This window comes from Camelus dromedarius, chromosome 3, assembly GCF_036321535.1.
Source record: "Camelus dromedarius isolate mCamDro1 chromosome 3, mCamDro1.pat, whole genome shotgun sequence".
NCBI lineage: Eukaryota > Metazoa > Chordata > Mammalia > Artiodactyla > Camelidae > Camelus > Camelus dromedarius.
Window position 1 is genome coordinate 67169928 of NC_087438.1, and position 25531 is coordinate 67195458.

The following is a 25531-nucleotide window of genomic DNA, read 5'->3' on the forward strand; positions in this document are numbered from 1 at the left end:
TTCCTACCTCCTCTTTCTAAAATGGATCCTGACTGAATTTAAGGAAGGGGGACAAGGATAGAATTTTTTTTAACTTTAGTGTAATCATGACTTTTCCAGAAATATATCAGTAAAGTTTTTGTTTTGATAAGTAGCTGCACTGTACATAGTGAAGAAAACAGCAGGCTAATAAACTGATATCAGTGACTGGTTTGTGCTCATTTTTCTTCCTAACCTAATAGTTTGGCTTAACAATGACCTGGATTTGGTAATCCATAAGTGGCTAGTATAATATTATAGCAGTTCAGGTTTGTAATTTTAAGATCAACTGTGTTGATGCTGCTTCTAAAATGAAAGGGGAAATAAAAGTCTGCATTTTACACTGCTTGAGGGTATAAATTTTTACAAGACTTTATAGTCATACTTAGAAAATGAATTGCTATTTATGTAACAATAAATTTGGTACACCAGACTTTGAAGATATTGCTGAGAATAATCTGGTGAACTGCAGAGATTTTAAAAAATAAGATGCAACCTGAATTTTAATGAAACAGCTTTCACTATTTAAAGGCAGAGATACCTTCTATGGCTTACCATGATGTCTAAGTAAGTAATCATTCTTGAATAAAAAGCTTTAAAAAGTAAAAACAATCATCTTCAGGTTACCTCTTTAAACATTTTCTTCCCTAAACTTTAGAAGGAGAAAAATAAATTGAAATACAAGAGACAAATAGACGGTTACAAAATCACAAATTTAACACCTCCTGAAAAATACATCACTTACTTTCTCCACTGCTTGATTTGTTCAGGATTTGTATACTCTTTCAGACATTCCGTGATGTGGTCTCCAATTTTTATTAAGCATTGTCTAGTATGTTCCAGTTGTTCTCTTTCTGAAAGGCCTTTCTCAGGCCTATCAAGTTGCTTCAAAGCTGCTTTGACAGGCCTCATTCTTTCTTTACACTTTAAAATAGGAAAGTAAGAATATAAATACATGTGTTAAAAACATGAATGCAACAAAGATCTACTCCTTTCAGTGATACGTAAGTAATGCTGAAATGAGCACTAAATTTCACCTCATAGCTCTTAAATGTATGGGGTTTTCCCTTCAGATTTTATTCAAAAAGCAATGCTTTCTAGTATTATTTAAGATCAGTCTTCGTAAGTAAGAGCCTTGGATTTTACCTACCTTCTGTAAAAATGGTTACTTTTTACACTGGTGTATAACATTCTAAGCAGTCTTAAAGAATTTTGAAAGATAACAGAATACTTCAGAGTACTAGTTAATATCCTATATTGACTATAATACAGAAGAGTATTAAAAAAGAGATCTTTATACAATAAAATATATTCTCACAAGGCTATTAAAATCAATAAACTTACAAGTATAAACTCTATTCTTCTAAATCTTTGGGACAAAATGAAGTAACTAATGATGAGTTTTCCTACTATCATATTTTGGGTAGTCGGGGAGAAGGGTGGGTGATAGAAACCAACCTTTTCCCTAATCTACAGGTCGCTGGCGTGCTAATAAAAGGACGACATACTAAAAAAATTTTATGATTCAGCTAAAGTTCAATTTGTGTAATAAAAACTATACCCTTATACCAAAAGAAAAATATTACTAAAAAAGCAAAGTACAAATAAATTTTATTATATGTAAATGCAAAAACAATTTTAAAATTTATACTTACTTCCATGAGCAGCAAGTTGGGTTAATTCTAAGAATGTAAGGATGAATCAGCTACAGACCATATATTTAACTGATTCACCACCACCATTTATTTAAAAAAAGAAATCCTCACATCACGGCTGTGAAGGGCCTTTCTTACCAATTAAGTGTCTATGTTATATATGTGTGAATTTGTTTGAGTACTTTTTGTTTTGATCTATTTGTCCAAATCAGTTGGGAAGCTTTCCAACTTTTGTAAGGAATAATAATTTTTAATTTCTATTTTTTATTTTTTTTGATGTGTTTATTGCCATTTTGAATTTAGTTTACCAGGTGATTTGGTATTTCCTCATTATTCCTTTCTTTTTATGGTTTGATATTTTCTTTTGTATTATCTTGGTTTCTTTTTGGTTTTTGTGACTCTACCCCTTATGCTTTTGACTTGTGGTTACACTGTTTTTCAAGTATATTAACCCATTACTGTATCTGTTTGGTTTTAAACTGATAGTCATACAAACTGAAACACATCCTAAAAAGAATGAAAAGAAAAAAAATCTGTATTCTCTTGCTCCTCTCTCCCATGTTTAATGATTTTGATGTCCTTCTTTTACATCTTCATGTTTATTCTGTTACAACTCATTGTCGTTATCACCTTTCCAATTATGGTCTTCTCGTTTCTACAACTGCTTTTCTAATTAGAGTAGGCCTCTCAATATTTCTTTTAGCATAGGTTTAGTATTGCTGCATTCTTTTCGTTTTGGCTTATCTGTGAAATTCTTTCTCTAGCCTATTCTAAAGGATAGCCTTGCTAGGTAAAGTATCCTAGGTTGAAGCTTTTTCTCATTCAGAACTTTGAATATATGTTGCCACTCCCTTCTGGCCTGCAGTGCTTGTGTAGAGAAATCAGCTTAAAACCTTTTGGGGGTTCCCTTGTAACTAACTCTATTTTTCTGTTGCTGCCTTTAGAATAATTTCTTTAGCTTTAACCTTGGCCATCTTAATTATAACGTCTTGGTGTCAGTCTGTTTGGGTTCTTGTTGGGGACCCTCTGTGCTCTCTGTACTTGGATATCTGTTTCCTTTAGGTTTGGAAAGTTTTCAGTCATGATTTCTTCAAATACCTTTTCAGTCTGCTTTTCTTTCTTCCCCTTCTGGGACCCCTATTATGAGTAGGTTGGCACGCTTTATGTTTTCTCATAGGTTCCTTATATTGCTTTCCTTGGTTTTTACTTGCTTTCCTATCTGCTGTTCTGACTGGGTGACTTACGTTACCCTGTCTTCTAAGTTACTTATTTGCTCCTCTGCATTGTCTAGTCTGCTTTTGACTGCCTTTAGCTCGGCTCATATCTCAGTCACTGAGTTTTCTGTTTTTAACTGGCTCCTCTTTATAGTTTCAATTTCCTTTTTACAGTATTCTTTGCCTCTATTCATAATCTCACTTATTTCCTTCAGCGCTTTTGTCACTCCCTTTTTGAAGTCATGATCTTGTAGCCTACCTAAGTCTATTTCATTGATTGTTCTTTCAGAGGATTTCTCTTGTTCTTTTAATTGGGAGTAGCTCCTCTGCTTCATTTTACTTATTACTTCTCTGGCACTATAGATTATGGAGCATCAGTTATCTACCGTGGTCTTGAAGGGATGTTTTGTTTTGTTTGTTTGTTTGTTTGTTTCTTTTAAAGAGGACGCGTTCCTACGTAGACTGTGTACCCCTAATAATTTTGTCATGAGGTCTGTTTTTAGTGCGGATGGTTGCCATGTCTTTATTCTGTGTGTGTTGGCCATTATCCCTTTGCTTGGGGGTGTGGCCACTGTTGTGACCAGAGTCTGCCCTGGTTGTTGAGCGAGGCCTCCTTTTTGTTCTGTGGTTATCACAACCCTGACAGGGGCTGGGTCTGTTCCACTTTTGTTGGAATGGAGGCTTCCAGACCCATTTCTGAGCTGTGGTGCATATAGCAGGCAGGGTTGGAGCACTTTAAGTACTTTTGTTGACTCTGCCCTTGTCCCAGCTTTAGCCACTGGAACATCACTACACTGCTCTGGTGTCCCCCAGGTTCTCTGCCCTCAGAGCTACCAGTGCAGTTCTGCCTTCTTCTGGGTCGCACACTTGGATTGTGGTGCACTACTGGGTCAGCACCATCCCCAATACCATACACCACTCCTGCACTCACCCTGCTGTGTGAACTCTGCTTACACGTCCTAGAGGCCGGTGGGTTGTACCATTGGGTCAGTGCCATGTCCACGCAGGGCAGATGGGCTTGCAAACCAGCTGCACCAGCCTTCGTCCCCTTTGTGTGCAAGAACTCTGCTCCTTGCTTTTCTTAGAGGCGCAGGTCCACAAAGGCACCCATGGAGCAAAAAGGCCCCCTCTGCCTGGGGCTGTAAACAAATCTCAGTCCCACCTATGAAGTTGGAGAGCCCTAGGTACATATTCAGGTTTCAACCCTACCTCCTAGGAATAATTTAAATATCACTGGAATTATGTATCCTCTAGTAAAAAAATCAGAATTCTGGCCTGATGTCTTTTTTTTAAAAAAAGAAAAAAAGGAAAAATCTTTAATATCCTTTCTAATTTTTAGTGTTATTCCTATCTGTTCTCTACATTTCCTATTTCTTGTTAAATTTTGGTAGTTTATATTCTGCTAATTCAACATAATGTAGGTTGAGTGCATACTATGTTCTTGGCATTGTCCTAGACCCAGAAAATAAAACAGTAAAGGAAACAGAGACCCTGCTTTTATGCAATCTGTACTCTAGTAGAATAGAGTCAATAAATAAACAAGATATAGTGTGTTGGTGACAACTGTGATAAAGAAAAATAAAGCAGGAAAGAGCAGGGAGCTTTCTACCTTATGATTTCAGAGAAGGGAGATGTTTGAGAAGATATCTAAAGAAAATGAAAGAGTAAGCCATCCCAAGCAGAGGTAATAGCAAGTAATTGAAGAGTTCAAAGGAAGAGTATGAATTCCAGTGTGGCTGGAACCAAGTGTGTGAGAAAAGTAGCCAATGATAGAACTAAACCAGATGCTGTCTCTTTTAGGCTATTTGTTATCTTTTATCCTGAATGAAAGGGAAAGCCATTTGAGGGTTTTAAACGAAAAAGTAATATGGGGTGACTTTATTATCCCTGTAACAGTCATTATCACTCTGGCTGCTGTATAGAATACAGACTGAATATGAAAAGAGTACAGGGTGAGATGCGAAGGGTGGAAGCAGTGACAGTAACTATGGAGCTACGGAAATAATCTAAGAAAGAGATGAATGTGGTTTCAACCAGTGTATTAGAGCCAATATGACTGCTCATTGACTGAATGTGAGTAGAGGAAAAAGAGAATTAACAACTAAATTCTATGCTAAGGTCAAGGCCTGAAGATGGGAATTGGAGCAGTGACAATTAACATTTATAAAGTATTTATTAGGTACCAGAGGCTGTGCATTGCTTTAAGCACACTTCATTTGATTCTAACGACAGAACTTTACAATACTATTCATTCTATTTTATAGAAAAAGAATTTGAAGCTTAGAATGAAATGACATCTGTGAAACCCATGTTTGATTTCCAACACTACTCTTTCTTGACTGTTACATTATACTGCTATTTAGCAAGACAAATCAATAAGGTGTTATTCAAAGTGTGGCGTATTAACCTGTGCTAGTCCACAATAGCATATGTACAGAAATTTTAGAAATCTTCATATCAATTTGATAGTATAACTTTACATCTACTGAATATCATAACTAAACATTGGGGCTTATATTTTGTATTCTTTTTGTCTTATTTTCACTTCTCATTTTTACTGTATTTTCTAAAAATACTGATCTGTAAAAGATAAGATAATTATTCACTGTAGATAAGAAGCACTATTATAATATGTTTAAGAATTGTGAAAAGCTTAAAAATTTTAAAGTTGGAGGGAAAAAGTTCACTCTCTTTATGAAGAAGGTCTTCAGGTTGATTCTAATTTTAAGACATCTTTCACAATTAGATTCAATTGCTTTTATCAATCTGAACTACATATAGCAGTATTAAATTCAAATACATTTCTAAATTAGAAGCTTTAAAAGATTAATATAAATGAATGTTATAAGAATTATTACTAATAACCAGAAACTCTACTACTTACAATGCTGAATGTCTTCTGATCTAGCTCTTCAGATTCTTCAGATATGGGAACTGGTTCACCACTTGCTGTGATATGAACTGGAGCATCTGACACTGAAGATTTCTTAGATCGTTCCTTGCTATCAGGCTTGGATTCACTCAACTGATGAAAAACAAAATTAAACAAAAATCCAACAAGGCAAAATGATTAACACTTTCAGAAGATAACTACTGTCTCATTTTAGTCTATAATTCTTTATTCACATTCAATATTCTTATCTTTTTTATCTTTCCCCTAATTTTACTTGGGGAAACCAAAAATAAAGCTACTCTGTAATGTTACTCATTACATAAGGCATTTAAAAGGATTCAAATCTGTTTTTCTCCTCTACTAGATACCCATCTGTATTTTTAGAGAACTCAGTTACTGAGACTAATTGGGCTGATAGGCAATTTATTTTCCTAAAATGTAAATATGTTGATTGGTTACTTTCTAAGTTTTATATTATGATTTGCATACCTTTTCTTCCTTTATGTCTTTTTCTTTCTGTATAGCTTCTTTTACTTTGTTTTCTCTTTTTTCTTTAAAATCTTTTTCCTTTATATCTTTCTTATCCTCTTTTTCCTTTATCTCCCTTTTAAGTTCTCTTTTATTTTCCTTTTCTTTTGCTTCCCTCTTTTCTTCTGGTTCCTTCTTTATACAAACATCTGGCTCAGGTTTTTCTTCACTGTCTCTTTCTGTTTTAATTTTTTTATTTGGATGTTTCACAGAAGTGATCTCATCCTGAAAAGTGCAAGTATGGCCAATGTATTACTAACCAAATCTAGACAAAGACTAATTTTTTTTGCATGACTGTGGATTGCATGTATGTGGATTCCAAGAGAAATAATCCAGAATCCCGTTAGTAATGATACATGCAATGTGGGCCTGTCTATAAAAACTAAGGTAAGTCAGTCCCATTCAAAATTTACAAAAAATGGAGACAGAATTGTCATTCAAATGGCAAATGTTTGAAAATGAAGGACCTTTGCTCTATCCATCTAAGTGATATGTAATATTCTAGATGCGTAGAATTCTTTATTTGTAAATGAGACTATGTAATGAACTATAAAAAAGAAGTTCAGTATCTTTAAATTTTCAAGCCTTAGTTCAAATTTTAAATGTAAAGTATACTAAAAAACATGCCGTGTTTCCTTTCTATATAACAGGTTGCTTTTCTAAAATATACTGTTACCTTATCATCATCTTCATCGGACTTTTCTGAGGGCAGGGGAGAAGAATCACTCTTTATTTCCTCTTTCACTTTTATAGACTTCATTGCTTTATTCTTCTTAGCTCGTGCTTTTCTCCTCTTTGAACCTCCCTAAAAATAATTATTTTTATTCTAACCAACTCCAATATTAAACCTATAAAGTTAAAAATACATATTCCTACTTAATCCTTAGTCTGTTGGTGATACACTTACTAAGCTTGGTGTAATTTATCAACAAAAGTGATAAAACTTAATGAATCAAATACATACTAACGTGAATAAATGCTAACGAACTATAATTATTCCTTTAAAAAAAGGAGTAGAGAGAAACAGGAGGGTTGTTCACCCTCCTAAATTATCTTCAGCTAAATACGATACCACAGATAGCATTAGAAATTATTCTTAATCATAGGTAGTTACTGACACTGTGGTCACACAAACTTTTAAACATTGCATTAGTTTCCAATCACCTCTCTTTCAGTGTCTTTTTCCTACTTTTGTGAAGCCTCCTCATAAGTAAGCTCAGTGATCTTTACTGTTTGTTCCTTTAGCTGCCCAATGTCTCCAAATAAAACAGTAATGGAGACGTGACCTTTTAAAAAGCACTCCACTCCAAAAAATTGCTCCCATTCCCACTCTAAATAATAGGGGGAAAAAAAATCCTACTTCTGAAAGATATGACTCACTAGGTACAACATAAATAATCTATTCAAATAAAACTACTGAATTAGAAACACACTTGGTGTCTAGGATGATCAGTAAACTAGATTAATCCTATCCTAAAGTTAATTGCTTTTAAGCATATTTTAACTTACTGCACCAGAAAGCCTCTGAGCTTCTTTTCTTGCAAGATCTTTACTAAGTAATTTGATGAGGTAGTCTGCACGTGTCTGTAACTGTTTCGCTTGTGGTTTTTTATCAGGATCATCTGGAAGAATCTGAAAAGCAATTTTTCATGTTGTTTTAATAAATGACATGAAAAGTAATAATTATTGGCTAAAAAATGCTTACCAAAAAAATACATATAATTCACAAATTACAACTTTTAAAACTTGTAGGAATAAACAAATTAGAATGCAAAATACATTTTTTATACCTATGCCACAAAGATTTAACTTCCCTGGGAATGAATTCTAAATACATGAGAAAAATATCCATCCGTTCAAAATGAGACATTGTAAGTGTGAAGTTAGAAGTTTTTTTCAAATACCTAATAGCGTATTAGCATCCAGTGCTATTTAACTTAGATTTCCTTTCTTTCTCAACAGTATATTTAACTATAAAGTATATACAAATTCCTAGAATACATAAGTATCATCCATCTAGAAGATGACCCAAAGCATGCACTGTGATGAAACTTTCAGTGAAAATCAGTTAATTTGTTTTGCTTCTTAGTAGCAAATGATAAATATCTACAGGTTCCCATTTTTCCAAGAAGTAAAATATAAAAACGTAACTTAAATGGTAAGAATAGAACAGTTCTTCCAGTGGTTTCCATCCTATGCAAAGAAATGACTGTAGCTAGCGTGGCAGCATCGAATTACCAAAAATCTTAAACATTGTTTTTCACTAAAAAAGAAATAAATATACATATAAGTAGGTGTATATATATGTGTGTGTGTGTGTGTATATATATATATATATATATATATGTAAGATTTCAGAATCCTGCTTTGTGTTTTGAATAGTATAGTTAATGATGGAATGAGAAGTTCATTTTCAACCTGATAACAGGAAGAAAAATATACCCATGCCTTAATAAAAATATAATTTCAGAGGTAAGTGAAATCTTAAGAGATCATTTAAATTCAATCCCTTTGTGAAAAACCAGCTTCCAGAGAAGCCAAGGTCACACAGCTACTCAAAGCTATGGTTTCCTGACTCGCAATTGAGTTGATTTCTAATATAGTTGAAAAGCAAAAATTCAACTTAGTATTAATGGTCAACAAAATGAAGAACTATTTAAGTACCTTGTGTGTCAGACTGAGGTCAGGATCCATTTTAATCATTTCCCAGCTTCCATATCCGTACTCGTAGATACCAATTAACAAATTGGAATCATCTTCTTTGCCCCAGTCTATATCAAAATGAGCTGCCTTTGTGTGGCATGGGATAGTATACCTAGTATTAAAGTTAATAACCATAGTCAAGTTTATAATTGCCTTATTAGAAATTAATTTTGAAAACATTTAAGTCATAGCAACTTCAAAATGTTATACTTTATTTTTAAAAAGATTTGATTCAAACTGGCAAACGGCATAAAACATTTTTAACAAATTCATACTCAAATTACTGAATACCAACAATTTTTTTATAATGGAAGAAGGAAACAACTCACTGCTTTCTTTCCTCTGGATCTGAAGGAATGGATCTATGCAAGGGTATTAATTCTTCTTCATGGGAGATGACTAGCTTGGCATTCACCTGTACTCCTGATATTCGGAATGTTGGACCCTTTACTTTTCCAAGTCTACCACCTTAAATTTTTTTTAAAAGAGCATTAAAAAGTATAAAATACATAATTCTACAAAATACAAAGCAACATATTATATATAAGCTATTACTCATATTAGTAAGTATTACTTATTTACCTATAAGTATTACCTGTTTATATTAAGGGGAGGCTTGCTGGCAAACTTTAAGTTTCACTCCAGTATATTCAGTACATACTAGCGATTATAAAATAAGCAGATGAGGATTCACAAAAACCATTTTGGGCACTTTATCAAATGCACAACATATATCAATTTATTAATACTGTCAGTCTTTCAGTAAGTTTTAGTATGATTTTTTTTTCAGTATATCCGATTACTGAGTCTTATCTAAATATTTTTATTTAGGTAGATGAATTGCAAAATAAGTATAACGAAATAACTAGGCCCAAAACCAATGTCACATATGTATACTTACAATATCTCATCTATACTAAAAATATAATATACCTAACAATAATTCCTCATGTTACCTCCCAGCCAGAATATACCAGGCAGATAGATTCTACTGCCTTTAATAATGCAATCCTATTCCTCATTTCCTACTACCCAGAAATGGCCTGGCTTTGTTTTATGAAGCATCTTTAACACTACTTATATAATTAAGATGGATGTAATAACTGAAGTTACCAACACCTACCTAATTCATTAAGAGTGTATTTCAAAACTTCCATTTACCTGTCTTTAAATCACTTTCATTTTAATATTACCTGTTCGTTCTGTTCCTGAAGAATTGTCCTTCAGAGCTTTAATGCAACCATTATGTACCAATTCTCCTAGTCGTCTGAGGTCTGTCTCTGACTTATCAACTAATTCAGCATCTCGAGCAATTGCATCCAATCTGTAATAAAATAATACAATTTTCAGGTAAATATGCAGAAAAAGTGGAGCCATTTAAGATACATATTATAAGAGTGAAATTCTATATTCTTTTTTTTTTTACTAGGCACTGAGGAGATAATATGAATAATGATTAATGTTCAAAACGAAATGTTTTTCACTGTACTTCATGCAAGTCGTTTCAAAATAAAACCAAAAATACCTCTATTGTAAGACAGGATTTTGAGGAGGAAAAAATGAATAGTCTTTGCCACTCTATATTGAGAGAGTGGTTTTGCCACAACAAAGGACAAGGAGTATTCAAATCACAAACAATTATTGAGATTAACTGATAAATAGAATTGGTCTTTAAGTCAGAAGGCTAGGTTAGCAAGTCAGCTTCTATAAGGATGAATCTGGTATTTTATAAGTTTGTGATAAAAAGAAAAAGCATTTGTGGGGGTGGGTATAGCTCAATGGTAGAGTGCATGCTTAGCATGCACAAGGTCCTGGGTTCAATCACTGGTTCCTCCGTAAAAAAAAGAAATAGAAAAGAAAAAGCATTTGGGAAGTCTCTTACAATTATAAAAATGCAAATATTTTACAGACATGTATTTTATAGGTAAAATTTCACAGACTAAAAAGAATTAAGGATAGTATAAAAACTTAAAAAATCTATGTGAAATCTGTTTTCCACAGATTAACTTTATAAAAACCTGTTAAAGCAAATTTTTAAGAAAGTAGCTAAAATGAATATTAGTATATACAAAGCTAACAGCATGTGGCAAATTTTATAATTCTATTGAGAATGGCAAATATATTTACCTTTCCAGAGGGCCACCAAATTTCTTGTAACTCTTGATAAACCTAACAGAAAATAATTGTTTGGTTTAAACATGGGTTTCACTATTCATTAAAAAATAAATATAAATATGTAGAAATAAAGATAATATTGTTAATGCAAAAATTAATTCAAGGCACTATTACTAACAAAAATAAACAAATGTTAAAATATTAAGATATATCAAGTAAGATAAGATGTTTAGAAACCAATATAAATAAAATAGAAGCTAAATTTTATTTTTGAAATTATTTTACTATTTTCACAAGACTGAAAGTTTCAAGGCTACCATAGGAAGTGTCTCCAGAATTACCAATCACATTACACCTCCTCACATTTCAAGTGTTGATAAAAGTTTACTGACTATATAGCTTTAATTCAGATGTATGATATCATACTAACAACAGGGAAAAAATATTAGTTAAGAACCAAGCTACCCAAGTGGTTTATGGATGAGGGAAGATATCCAGGAAAAGCAGAAATGCCTCTTCAACTAAAGACAGAAATTCCAGCAAATCAGAAGGTCATGAAAGTACCCTAAATACAATCTAACGATATTTTTATATTTAGGTTTTTGGCAGAAAGAATGAGGAACAATTTTATCAGTCAGGGTCTATGATTTAAAAGAAAAGAGTTACAATGGACTGAAACAAACAACAAACTTTCAAAATACAACAATAAACAAACTCACAAACTTCATAAGCAAAAATATTACATAAACAAAGTAAGCTATAAGCCCTTTCCCTTTTAATAAATCTGTATATATGAATAAAAATATTTTGAAAAAAAATCTACAATTTATCCTGCAAGGCCAATCTTACCTCACTTCCTAGACATATCACAAACACTTTAACATGGTTACTTTCAAAAAGGAAATCACGTCAGTGTTAAAAAACTAGAATATAGAACTAAATTACTCCTATGTAAAAAGAGTAACGTTGGAGTCATAAATGCAGTGATAATGTTTAATAAATAACCTAACATACTGAAATATGTATGTTCATTATTCAAAAGGGTCACTATTCTGAACCACATTAATTAAAGCAAAATAATTTAGCAGTCTAAATAGAGTAATAAATAACGTGGAACAATTAGGTGCCAAACTCACTTTTTTCCATGGTTATGATGAACAACCAAAAGCAGAACCACCCAGTCCCTACCCAATTATCATACATTTGCTGCCTCTAAAACTTGCATCTTAATCTTTAAAAATTATGGGATTTCTAATACTTTAATTTCACCCTCTACTAAAAGCAAGTTGGAGTAAAACAGTCTCAGGTCAGCTTACCGCCGAATTTCTGCATCACTAAATCCTTTAATATTTTCCCGAGGGATAGTCCGTGGTCTTCCACGTTTCTTTGGTCTTTTCCTTTCAGAGATCGAATCACTATCAGATCCAGAGTATCTCCTACTTCTGCTGCGCCTCCCTTCACTTCCATTGAAACTAATCTGAAAGTTGAAAACAAAATTTTACCCAAGCTTAGAGTAAAGAAAACACTATAAAAGACTGATAAAATAAATTCAAATATTCTTCTATATATCAAAAACATTAAATAAAATTGAAAAGCAAACAAAAAACCCCAGAAAAATATAGCATGTTAATGACAAAGAGGTATTAATATCCTTAACACTTAAAACATCCTCATAATCAGCAAGAAAAACACCGATTATCCTTTTGTAAAAATATGTGAAAGGGTTACTAACAGGCAGTTGATAGGCATTTTTCCTGACATCAGAAATGTAAAAGAACACCAGCCAAAAGTTACTTACATTAAAAAAAATTTTTTTAAATGCAAACAATCTGTTCATCAAAAAAAGACTGGACAAATAATCTATACAACAAAAAGTTGAGAAGCCATTTAAAATTGTTACAGAATGATTAACATACATTATACACCATCAAAAGGAAGAAAGCAAGTTCCAAATTAATGTGACTCCAATTAAACTTGGCAAATGAGATATATTTAAAAAAATACTGGAATTCAGTATACTGTATACCATAATGTTACTATGGTATCTCTGAACAGATTGATTGTGTCATTTTTTTCCCTGTTCTTCTAAATATCTACTAATTAGGTTAGTAATATGAAAAAAGTGCCAGTTGAATCCACATAAAAGCGCCTTTATAACACCCATTAGTTCTTTAACAGATAAATCAAAACATTTTTCAGCAAGTCTTTAGAGTCCTTACAAAATCTCAGTACATATTCTGAACCCCTAATGCACTGAAAGCTAACTGCAAGTCAGCAATGGTATTTAGTTCTTACTCGTTATAATTTTCTCTCATCCTTTCACTAGATCTAATATAATGCTGTGCTTCCCATGCACTGTAAAAAGAAACCATAAGGGTTTTATAGAAATTAAACACCAAGAAACTACATACATGATCACTCTCAGGCCAAACACAAATTATCTGGCTCCATTTCTGCCTCAGATATAGAAAGTTGGTAGGTTGCTGCCACTCTAACAAGTCTAATCTACAAAATCATAAATTTTCTTAAACACATCAAAATCACAACAATCTAGTAGTCTAAAATATAAGGAAATATAGCAGATTATTAAAAAGTGATGGCATTCAAACACCAGCTCACTTGTAATACGAATGACAGACATCAAGTACCATATAAGCAGGTGAGAGGAAGTTAGCTCAGATTTGTTCAAGACTGAGTGTGGGCTACCATGAGAGCAGAGGGTCCTAGGGGGAACCTGCACCTACTCTCAGGTGCTTTTCCACAAACCTCCACCAACCTACCAGGTGCTCATGAGAAAGACTACAAACAGGATTGGAGATAAAAGAAAATATTTCCTTGACGGTGAAGGTCTGGAGAAAGAGAGCAGTCACCTTTCAGGAGATAGGCAGGAAGCCTAGCCAGACCCTTCTCAACTAATGAACTGAGAATACAGGAGAAGTCCTAAATATGGCTGCAGAAAATAAAAGTAAGTAGCAAAGCAAGGACCAGGGTGGGGTAAGTCCTTCATCTACCTCAGACTCTAAATTTGAGGAGAAACCAAAAACTCAGTAATCAAGATAATGCAAAGAGGGCTTATATTAAAGTTTTTCCTTTGGTCACAGAATCCAGTATATCTTGGTACAGCACTGTTAGCATTATTTAAAACTCTAATATTTTGTTCATTTAGGCAATAAAATAAACACCAAGAAATTTCTAAAAATTCAAATCACTCAGGGTATGCCCTCTGACCATAAAAGAAACTAGATATCAGTAACAAAGATACTTGAAAAATCTCCCAAATATTTGGAAATTAAACAGCATACTTCTGAAAAAGCCTATGGGTCACAGAGGAAGTCACAAAAGAAATCAAAATATTTTGAAAGAAATGAAAATGAAAACACAACAAGTATCAAAATTCAGGAGATTCAGAAAAGACAGTGCTTAGTGGGAAACATGCAGAATTAAATGCTAATATTTGAAAAGGAAGATCTTAATTTAATGATCTAATCTTATACCTTTAGAGACTTGAAAAAAAAAAAAAGCAAAGCAAAAGAAGGAAGAAATAATAAAAGGCACAAGTCAATGAAATTTAAAACAGAAAAATCAATGAAACCAAAAGGTGGTTTTTGAAAAGAGTAAAATTAACCATAATCAAGGAAAAAATGACCAATATTAGGAATGAAAAGAGGGAAATCACTAAATACCCTACAGATACCAAAAGAATAAGGGGATTTTATAAATAATTTTATGCCCATAAATTCAACAACCTGGATAAAAGGAACAAGTTCCTTAAAACAATCAACCAAACTCATTCAAGAAACAGATACTCTCAATAGTTCTATATTTACAAAAGAAACTTAGGTTATAGTTTAAAAATCTTCTAACAAAGAAAACTTAGGCCTAGACAGTTTCCCTGACAAACACTGCCAAACATTTAATGAAACACTTTCCAACTCATTGTATGAGACAAGCATTATCAAGTCAGGTAAGTCGTAAGAAAACAAAACTAAGGATCACTATTTCTCTTAAACAAAGAATAGCACAGTGTAAATACTCTTACAATATAGAAATATCTTTCAAATTAAAAAGTTACCTGTTTTGCGCAGTTTCTCATTCTTGGGAGCATATAAATTTCCTCGAGTTCCTTTTGTCTTTCTTCCTCTTCTAATCGTCTTCTTTGATCTTCAGGAATGATTTCTTCCCAATTCTTGGAATTTCTTTCAGGTTCCAACTCAATATCATCCTCATCCATATTTGAAAAGTTGGCAACCTGAGAAATTACAGAATTTTAGCAGAATATATTCGCATTAAAGAATTCATCCTTAAATTATATTTTTCTTTTTCAGCAGGGAGGAAGAGGCATACCAGAATAAGATAGTAACACTTAAATATCCTCAGGATAATGAATATGACTATGGATTAAACCAAATATGATTGTTAAACTAAGTTTATTTCTTCATTAGGTCAAAGTAGGTGAAATCAAATGACTTCTAAGAATTCTCTTTCAGGAATGATTCTCTTTTGCCCTGATGATAAAAAAATTATTACTCTAAGTTAAAAGAATAAGAACAAAGTAATTTATAGTGGTAATGTGCTAAATGACCTTCTGCAGTAATTATCACACCAGTCCATGAACTACAAAGTGCTGTAGATAAATCTAATATTATTTTTCTGAATCATAAAAATAGTACCTAAAGAGCTAATGACAAGACACAAGGAACTCTGAGAGAATAGATAAATTTATTTAGGTTCCCTAAGCCCTAGTTTCTTCATCTCTTAAAAAGTTAGATAGCACACTAACTTTTGTGAGGATTAAATAAGATAATACATTTAAGGACTTATTCTCCAACTTCAATTCTTTCCCATTACAGTAAATCCTCTGCACTTCAGCCAGAGTGATCCATTAAAATTACAAGTTTTTATTCACTGCTCTGTCTCTGTGTGGCACATTGCAGATGCTCGATATTTATTTGGTGAATGAATGAACGACATGAATTGATCCTTAAAAAACCCAGTTCATGGAAAATGGTTAGGATACAGAGCAACCTATTTCTTTATTCTACGTAACTGGCATACAACTTACTCTATGATGTAGGTTGATTTATGTTGCTTTAGGACTTCTGTCAACCTTTTAGCCCTCACCAAACCAGGGGTATTTATAAATATTATTGCTTACGTTGTGTGACCGCATTTGCTTGATTTTTCTTAGTCATAATACTGCTTAAATTAATCTAATGTCAAAAATTGTTCCAACAAAAATCAGCTAAAATTCTTCAGTCATGGAAATTGAAATAAGAGATCATATTCATGCATTTACCCAAATATTTGAGGAAACAGCCCTCCCCATTCCACTAAGCATAGCTATTCATAAATGATTTGATCCCTTTCAAATCATGTCACTGATGGTTTGTCAGAATAAGAGAAAAAAATTTTATATACCTCAGCAAATGTTAAGACAAAAATGTTAAACATTTTTATAGACTACCTTACTGATCATGTTTAAAGAAAGAGGAATAAAACACTAAATGACAAAAAAAAAAAATCAGAACCTCTCAATTTATATAACTAATATTAAGAAAAAATTTGAAAAACCTACCTTGAACTGAGAAAGTAATTCATCTCCTACAGTTAAAGGGCCTGGTTCATTTTCATGAGTTTCAGCCCTCTTCAAGATTTCATCTATATCCATTTCCTAAAGAAAGAAAGAAATCTTCTATTTTAAATATATACTTTAATATATTTAAAAATAAATATACTTCACATTTACAATTTTAAAAACGACATATTTTGGGACAATTTTTTTTTTTTTACCTGGGGCTCTTGTTCTTCTCCCTCCGGTTCCTTGAAAAGTTCCTCAGCACCAAACTTTAAAATGGCTGATAATTCTTCTTTATTGAAAGGAGTAGAACTGAAATAATGAAAAACAAATAAAAATACTTAATATTAACAGTCACAAATTTAACATTTACACAACACTTACTACTTATTGACAGTTACCTTTATAAAAAATTAATATGACATAAATAGGTCAAGCATTACTAATATACTTACTTTAAAACTAAAGAACTTGAAACCTAGAAGTTAAAGGGTATTCCCCCAAGATTACAAAACTAGAGTGGTGAAACCATGTACTGAATGTCTATCACTGACTACAAATTATTTCAGTGCTTTAAAAAATAAAATCACAACACTAAATACAGTACTTCAATGATCTGCTTACAGTATGTAACATTCCAGAAAAATGGATATAGTATGATTCTAAAAGGATGTTTTTTTAACAGGAAAGTAACTACCTTGAGGGGGCAGAACCTGTATGTAGTACTGTCTTCCCAGTTGTGTCCATTCTTTGAATGACAAGATGATCTAAAACCATCTTCTTTTTGGCCCTTTCAAGAATATCCTCTTCAACTGATCCCTTTGTAACTAGACGATAAATGTTCACCTGTAAAGATACACGTGATAAAACCTAAAGTGCAGTAAAAGGATTCATTTTGCTAATGTTACATGCCCAAATATTGGTACCTAGACTGAAGCTCATCCTGTATGATGTTTTCACTGGTCAGAAGCAAAATAAACAGTTGTTACATACAATAATACATTTAAAGCTAAAGTTTCTTCAATTTAAAGATTATTTTGAGAGTATGTCCCTCCTTTTTATACTTCGGTTAGGAGATTTTATTTGCTTTTGCTTTTTTTTTTTTTTTTTTTTTAAGGAATGACAGTGACTTAAATTATCTTTTGGTGGAGGAAAAGGTAAACTTATGACAACCTTATACCAGTTCCCTCAATTCTGATTAACATTACATTACATTATTCCATTTAATCTAAAATTCTGTGAATTTCTTCTCAAGTCAATGATGAAGCCATTAAAAACAAAAAAAAGCTTTCCATAATTGATGTGTAGTAATTTCTCAAGGTCAGTGGTTCTATATCAAACAATATCACAATATGGGGCTATTTTGAAAATTTATAGGAACATTTTTAGTTTTAACAGTGACTAGGTGGGCTTATCAGCATTCAGAGCACAGAGACCTGGGATAGTAGACATTCTTCATTAAACTGAACATTCTGGCAAAATGAAAAATTATCTTGTAAGTTTTTCAAGAATTTTTAAAAACCTCTGAAATTTACTGTGAGTCTAAATTATAACTCTATTTTAACACAAACATGAAGTACTTTCAGAGTTACAATACACACTAATTTTTTCAGGATTATAAACCATTGTGTGTATCAGTAGATAACTGGATACTGTTTTATTTGGATCTTTATCATTACTTACCACTTCCATATATTTCTAGTATCGGTGTCACCAATAAAACTCACCTGTATTACTAACCTACAACTACTCATTTGGTAGTTGCTGCATGCAAATATGTCCAGTGCAATTAATAACTACTCCCCAACTCATTCATAATACAGGGCTATTTCAACTCTTCACATATACATTAGGCCTAATTAACCTGTGAAATCCTATTTCCTTACGTTCTCATCTTTGACAGTCTATAATTTGTCTTGGCATGTTGTTACTTCTACTTCAAGTTTCCCTCTCTTTATCATGTACAAGTAAGTCAGTTATTATCCAACCTAATACTATTTTTCATTCTGTTATGCACAAATATACCTTTGCTGTTTCTTTCCTTTGTACTTTTTTACAGAGAACAAGTCTTGCTCTTATTCTCTCAACTTATTTTTACATCCCAGTATATACTGGAAAGAGCTCTCTTTTTTTAAAAATCTAAATTATTGTTAGGGCATTAGGATGACCTCAAACTACATGTATCTAATTCAAGACAGAAAAAGGGGTGCTAAAAATAACTGTCATAAAAACAGGTCACTGGGTCTGATAAATTTAAGAACCACTACTTAAAATACAGTCTTTTATTTTATTCATAAAATAACTTTAAATACAGTTATTTTTATTTAGGGGTATGCAATGTTGTTCCAGAGTATAAAAATGATAGGAAGATACATGATCCATTCCTGATGGGGCACAGTTTAATAAGAATTATCTGGGTAAAACATTTTTTAGATTATGGATTTATTCTTCAGTAGAAAATATGAATGTTTCAAAAATTAAAATCTGCTAAGCCTCTGTGGTACTACATGTTTATATCTCCTGCTTTGAAAAAGTTTGAGAAATACTACTTTAGATGGAGGTAAATGAATTAAAAGACAAGGACCAAGGCACTAAAAGAATGACAGATGGTTTTTCTTAAGGGCTACTACAACTGTGCCAGATAGCTGTACAAAAATTATGAGTGGCTTTTTTGCATAGAGAATCTTGTAGGCACATGAATAAAACACAGGCTAACAAAAAGGAAGCGATGTACTGAGCAAAATCTTTCAATAGTTAAACTAAGTTTATGAAGGCATTTTAAAGTTACATATATTGAATGAAATACTATATTCTACAGGTGTAAACAGAATAATGATCCAAAAAGAGTACACGATCCTATTAGGCATCCTCAGTTCTGTCAGGAATTTCCAGGTGATTTTGGTAAATGTGAATTCCTCATTACCCTATCTGTTAAATAGCAACATGACTGTTTCAATGATCTTACCAGAAGAAAAACAAAAATCACTTCCAAGCACTCATAACAAAAAAAATCCTAAAAGAGTAAAATAAGAATGAAAAATACCTGTTTCTTTTGCCCAATTCGATGAGCTCTCGCCTGTGCCTGAAGATCATTTTGTGGATTCCAATCAGAATCAAATATAACAACAGTGTCAGCTGAGGCTAAATTAATTCCTAAACCTCCAGCTCTTGTGGAAAGCAAAAAGCAGAAGTCCTGTAAGGAGTTATAAACAGGCATGATTTTAAATTCTTCTAAACTGTGAATAATCAGTATGAAAATTTTACAATTTAATTTCTGAATTTAAAAAGTATGTTACCAATAAGACTGAAAGACAGTTTTAAAAAATACTTATAAAACATATAGACCTCTAGAAAAACCAATCAACAAGACTCCAAAACATAAATATATACATATACACACATATATGAAAACAGCAATTCAACAAGAACTCCAAATGAAAGTAGGCTAATTTATTTCTAAGCAAATTAACTGTCCTATGATGAAATACTACTGATACGAAAGGGTAAAATTCTTCAGATTTAACACAGAATACTAATTTTAAAATCTCACTTGCAAATCAAACCAGCTAGCACCAATAACACTTGTGTTCTTTTAAACTACAAATGACTAAAATAATGACAAAACACTATTTACACTTTTACAAGTGTTCATACCTCTGATCCTTCAGCATTAAAATGATCTAGAGCTTGTTTCCTCAGCTCCCCTTTTATTGATCCATCTAATCTCTAGAATAAAACACATTAAAATACTGCAATAGTAACAGAATCAAAACTTTAAAAACGAATTGAAATCAGTTATGAAATTAAGTAATGCAAATGCAGCACTGCTTTTCCTAAGGCTAGAAGGTACTTATAGGTAGGGTAACAATGCCCAGGCATTGTATCTCCAGAGTCCACGCTCATAACCAGTAGCACTGCTTTTGCTAACAATAAAAAATAGAACTGGCTTTGTCATTTTGCTTGAGACCCACTGTAAGAATATACTTTGCATGTGAATGAGTACATAGCTGTACAACCAAAATAGGTTTCATGACACAGTGTACTGTGATACACCCTCATAGTTTATGATCTATTTCATTTTTTTAAAAATGTTGGTACAGCCCATTAAATTGATTCCCAGATCCATGAATATGTTACAGCCCACAGTTTAAAAAACTCTGAGCCCAGCATGGTTATGCACCAACATGTCAATGTCACCTGAGAATTTAGAAACATAAATTTTTGAGCACCATCCCAGAACTAAAATCAGAAACTCTGAGAGAGGGATCCAGCAAAAGCCCTCCAGTTTAAATGCTGAGAATCACTGATTCAGGGCACTACAGGCTCTAGCTGAATAGCCCACATTTGAGTATCCTGAGTATTCATGGGTATCTTGGGCAAGAAATTTGACTCTTATTCTTGTCAGTTTCCTCCTCAGTAAATGGACATAATACTATTACTTCCTTCATAGAATACCAAAGATTCAGTGAGAGAACGTAATTCAACACTTAGCACAGCGTTGTGGGGGAAGGGTATAGCTCAACTGGTAGAGCGCATGCTCGGCACCAAGAGATACTGGGTTGTCTCCCCAGTACCTCCTCTAAGCGGAAATCAGTGAAGAAACCTAGTTACCTCCTCTTCATTAAAAAAACACTAAGCACAGTGTCTAACATATACTGAGTGTTACTAAACATTAGCTAAACAACAGATATCCAAAATCAAAAAAAAACTTAAAGTGTTATATTTCTGTTCCATTAAAAATTATACTTGGTGAAAACTTTTAAAAAATAGTAGTATTATCATGTACTGAGGCATGACCTAACAGGCTGGGTTGGGGATGGGGAACACAAGAGGGGCAACCAAGGTTGACAGCTTAAGGGTACAGTTTCTTTTTGAGATTATGAAAATACTCTAAACTGTGATGATGATTGCACATAACTGTCTATATATTAAAAACCACTGAATCATAAACTTTAAATGGATGAATGGTATACAATGGAAATTACATGTCATTAAAGCTATTAAAATAAAAAAATCAAGCAACAGTACTCTTTCTACTTTTTCCCCTAAATGACTACATGTATCTCAGTCATGTTCATACCACCCAATACGTGTTCTTCATAGCACTTACCAGAGTTGTAACATTATATTTGTAATTACCTGGCTTAATGTCTATCTTCCACACCAGGTTGTAAGCTCCAACAGAACACAAACTATGTGTGTTGAGGTTCATCATTATAATTCTACTTTTATTTTATTGCCTGCACTAAATATACATCATTTACTAGCTGTATATGTAGAGTGTTTCCTATGTTCCAGGCACTGTTCATAAAATTACTGGAAGGATTAAGTTAACTATTAGATGTAAAGTGCCTAAGACTAGCACCTGACTCTAACATTCAACACTCATTTCTACTATCTGTAATTACAGTGAATGAATTTCAAAATAAATATTGAATAGATGGAATATAAGTCCATTTTGATCTTGCTATCTTCCCTAAAGTCACGTAGTTTCATTCAGCCAACTATGCATTAGAATAACTGTGAACCCATAATCTTCAAAATCTCCAATAGTCCTGGTAACATTCACAAGAATTGCTCTCTCTTGCCCTTCCTCAGACTAAAGCCTAATACTAAGGCTGCCCCTTTAGATTTGAACAGAGAAATACAGAATTAAAAGCAAATAAAAATTAGAGAAAAGAAAAACTGCTTTGCTGTTAAATATAAGGTCAAGAAGAAAAAAAAGCAATAGTGACAAATTTTTTAAACAGATCTACTTTCTTTAAAAAAAAGTATGGCCTACATAAAATCTACACTTCATCTGCAAAAGAATTTCAAAGATCATTTTGTAGAACATGCTCAGGAATTAGATGAAATTTAAATCAACAAAAAAGGCCAAATGAAATGCTTACTTGAAAGGGGAACTGACGATATTTCAAATATTCTGCAAGTATATCTAACATCCGCACCATTTGAGAAAAAATAAGAACTCTATTGCCTCGTTCTCTTAGGCGAAGTAAGAGTTTGTCAAGAAGAATCAATTTTCCGCTACTACGGATTAAGTGCTATAAGAAAACAAATCAAAATTGTCATGTTAAAAAAGCCAATAAAACGAAATGTGCCTCATTTAACACTTGTTTTTTTTAAGTATTTTAAATTGAGATTTAAAATTTTCATAATGTTGGAAAATAGTTTATTTCAGTTTTCAAAATATTCTAGAACCTTCATCATTTTGCTCTATGACTATAAATATATTCTAATTTATAAGTATAAGTCACTTATCCTAGCACTTCAAAGCCCTACTATGCTCTGCGTGGCCATTATGCCTTCTTCACACACTTCATTTCTCTTCTGGAAGTGATAGGAAGGATGAGACCTAAGGTCTAGACGCCCTTCTTACCATGTGTCATACCACAAATTCAGCACAATCACTAGTGAAGTTTTTTCAGAATTAAGAATACACTAACGGATTTTTGCTGGATAAATTATCACAGCCCATGGTTAGAGATCCAATTTTGGAAAAATGATTAATTGTATAAATTATAATTTTAAATCTTTTTATAAAGACTGAAAAATAATATATACCATTATTTAATATATCATTAACCAGCCAAAGAGAATTTCTAACATATTAATTCAGTTATAACTGAAATAAACATTTCTAGAATTTTGCTTTACCACAAAGTAACCATATTTCAAAATTCTTACTTGTAAGGCCTCCTGTTTATTATAGAATTCATTATTATCTGGTGGTTTAATGAGGTAGCAATGGTTACAACATTTCTTTAGCTCCATCATAATATTCAAAAAGCCTGAGGTACTGCCCTTGGAACCTTTGCTGAGGGCTTTGTAATTCCTAGTTAATATCCATCTGTTTAAAAAAAATATGAAAATTATGTAGCAGAACAATTACCAGGATGAATTATAAAACCATAGAAAAAAAAATCAAAGCAAAACTGCACCATTATGAAGTTCACAACTGCATATACAATGGAACAAACCTTGTTCTCCAAACTGATGAACCTCATTCATAAGACTAATCAGAACACATAACTTGTTAACTGAACCATTAACTATACACAGTAAAGGCTTAATGTAACATACTGAATACAGTGTATTAATCCCTTTCTCCCCAAAATTTATTTTTTAAATGGTCAACTGTAATATCTTACCCTTTCTACAAATTTCACATTCCGCAGCTAATGAAGATACCAAAAACCTCATAAGGATACCTTGTCTAGCCACACTGCCTTCTCTGAATTACAATTACACAATACACATACAACTTAGAGAAGAATTATGAGTGGTTATTTTATTACTGCAAACGAGACATAACATTTCCTCTCACCATGATCTACCTTGTCTAACTCCTTTTATTTTCTTCCTTTTTACAAAGTTACTCCTCAGAGGGACTTGTAACAATTATATCTCTCATTTGCCTCAAAGTGATAGAAGGTACAGGAAGAGGGAGTACAATTAAGACTGGCTATGAGCTGAAAACTAAGCTGAGTGATAGGAGTTCATTACATTATCCTATTTCTGTATATATTTGAAACTTTCCATAACAAAAACCTAAAATTTATGTAATAAATGTACTTTTTTACATAGATGGCACTTAAAGATTTTACCATAAAATATGTTTCTCAGAATTCAAATGAATGTAGCAGTGCATTTTATGCAATTAAATATTTAAATAGATATTAGAACAGGTATTTCTTTTTGATTCTTCCAAAGTGTTACTATATAGATCTGACATACATGAGTTATGTAAAATACGGTTCTTTTCAGAAAGCAAGGGGCCTAAAATTTTGTTCTGAGTTTCTTTTTCTGGCCTCTACCTCTGTCAATTACATGATTATCATAATTACATAATAATGCTTTGGTAGCAAGGAAATCCTAACACTTGAAACCCTCTTAATATATGCCCAAGAGTTGGACTGCTGACTCATAGGGTAAGTCTATTTTCAACTTTTTAAGGAAACTTCATACTGTTTTCCATAATGAAAACACCAAACTATATAGAATAGGGAACTATATTCAATACCTTGTAAAATGGCTTAAAATGAAAAAATATGAAAGGGAATATATATATATATAAATGTACAAATGAATCACTACGCTGTACATCAGAAATTTTAACACTGCACCATAAACTGACTACACTTCAAAAACAAAAACACACGATATCCATTCTATAGTGTATCAAAGGATGCAACTGAGAAAAGCAATTAATGATGTGTTAGAAAATGAATTATTTAGTCTTATGTCACCCATGATCTTGGACATGCCATTGAATCTCTCTTTGCCTCAATATGCCACAGAATAACCAATTCTAAAATTCAGTAATTGCTATTGCTCTAAGACTCAACTGGGGATGCGGGGCACCTCAATGACACAAGGATGGGGGGTTATGTAAAATTAAATATTCAAAACATGTACTCTTGTTTACAGCTTACTTGTAGTATTGTTTCTGTAAAGCACTCATTTCCATTCTTAAAATCTGCTCAACCTTAGCAGGAAGAGATTTTTCCACATCTTTCTTAACTCTGCGTAACAGAAACGGCTCAAGCTCCTTGTGGAGGCTTGCATAACCATATTCTCTGCCTTTGCCATGTTCTTCTTCAAAATCTTCCCAGGAAGAAAACCTTAAAAATTTAAGCAAATGGAAGAATCATGAAAGAAGTCAACCTGCATGTGAGATTTTTCAGGGTACTCAGATATAACAAAATAGAGATTTTTAGGGGAAAAAATGAGCTAAAATTAATCACATCTAATAACTATCCTTCCAAGAAATCTATTAAATATCTATATAGAGATAAAATATAGTTGTTCCATAAAAATTTTGATTCTC

The 25531-nt window shown here is 32.6% G+C and overlaps 1 protein-coding gene across 4 annotated transcripts in view; it reads right to left on the reverse strand.

Moving 5' to 3' along the window:
- Nucleotides 1-25531, reverse strand: part of CHD1 (chromodomain helicase DNA binding protein 1) — a 72558-nt gene that overhangs the window by 9827 nt on the left and 37200 nt on the right. For 3 of the 4 annotated variants that reach the window (XM_031448700.2, XM_031448704.2, XM_064482742.1), the window contains 19 exons: nt 25137-25325; nt 23389-23551; nt 22593-22745; nt 20356-20427; nt 19745-19894; nt 17399-17547; nt 16917-17013; nt 16702-16797; nt 15199-15375; nt 12443-12603; nt 11139-11180; nt 10205-10335; nt 9341-9479; nt 8973-9123; nt 7818-7940; nt 6985-7113; nt 6270-6533; nt 5772-5912; nt 764-942 (listed from right to left, as the gene is read on the reverse strand). In XM_031448700.2, coding sequence (XP_031304560.1) covers nt 764-942; nt 5772-5912; nt 6270-6533; nt 6985-7113; nt 7818-7940; nt 8973-9123; nt 9341-9479; nt 10205-10335; nt 11139-11180; nt 12443-12603; nt 15199-15375; nt 16702-16797; nt 16917-17013; nt 17399-17547; nt 19745-19894; nt 20356-20427; nt 22593-22745; nt 23389-23551; nt 25137-25325 — 2706 coding nt within the window. The remainder of the gene's footprint in view (nt 1-763; nt 943-5771; nt 5913-6269; nt 6534-6984; nt 7114-7817; nt 7941-8972; nt 9124-9340; nt 9480-10204; nt 10336-11138; nt 11181-12442; nt 12604-15198; nt 15376-16701; nt 16798-16916; nt 17014-17398; nt 17548-19744; nt 19895-20355; nt 20428-22592; nt 22746-23388; nt 23552-25136; nt 25326-25531) is intronic. The other variant, XM_031448703.2, reaches the window with a different exon arrangement.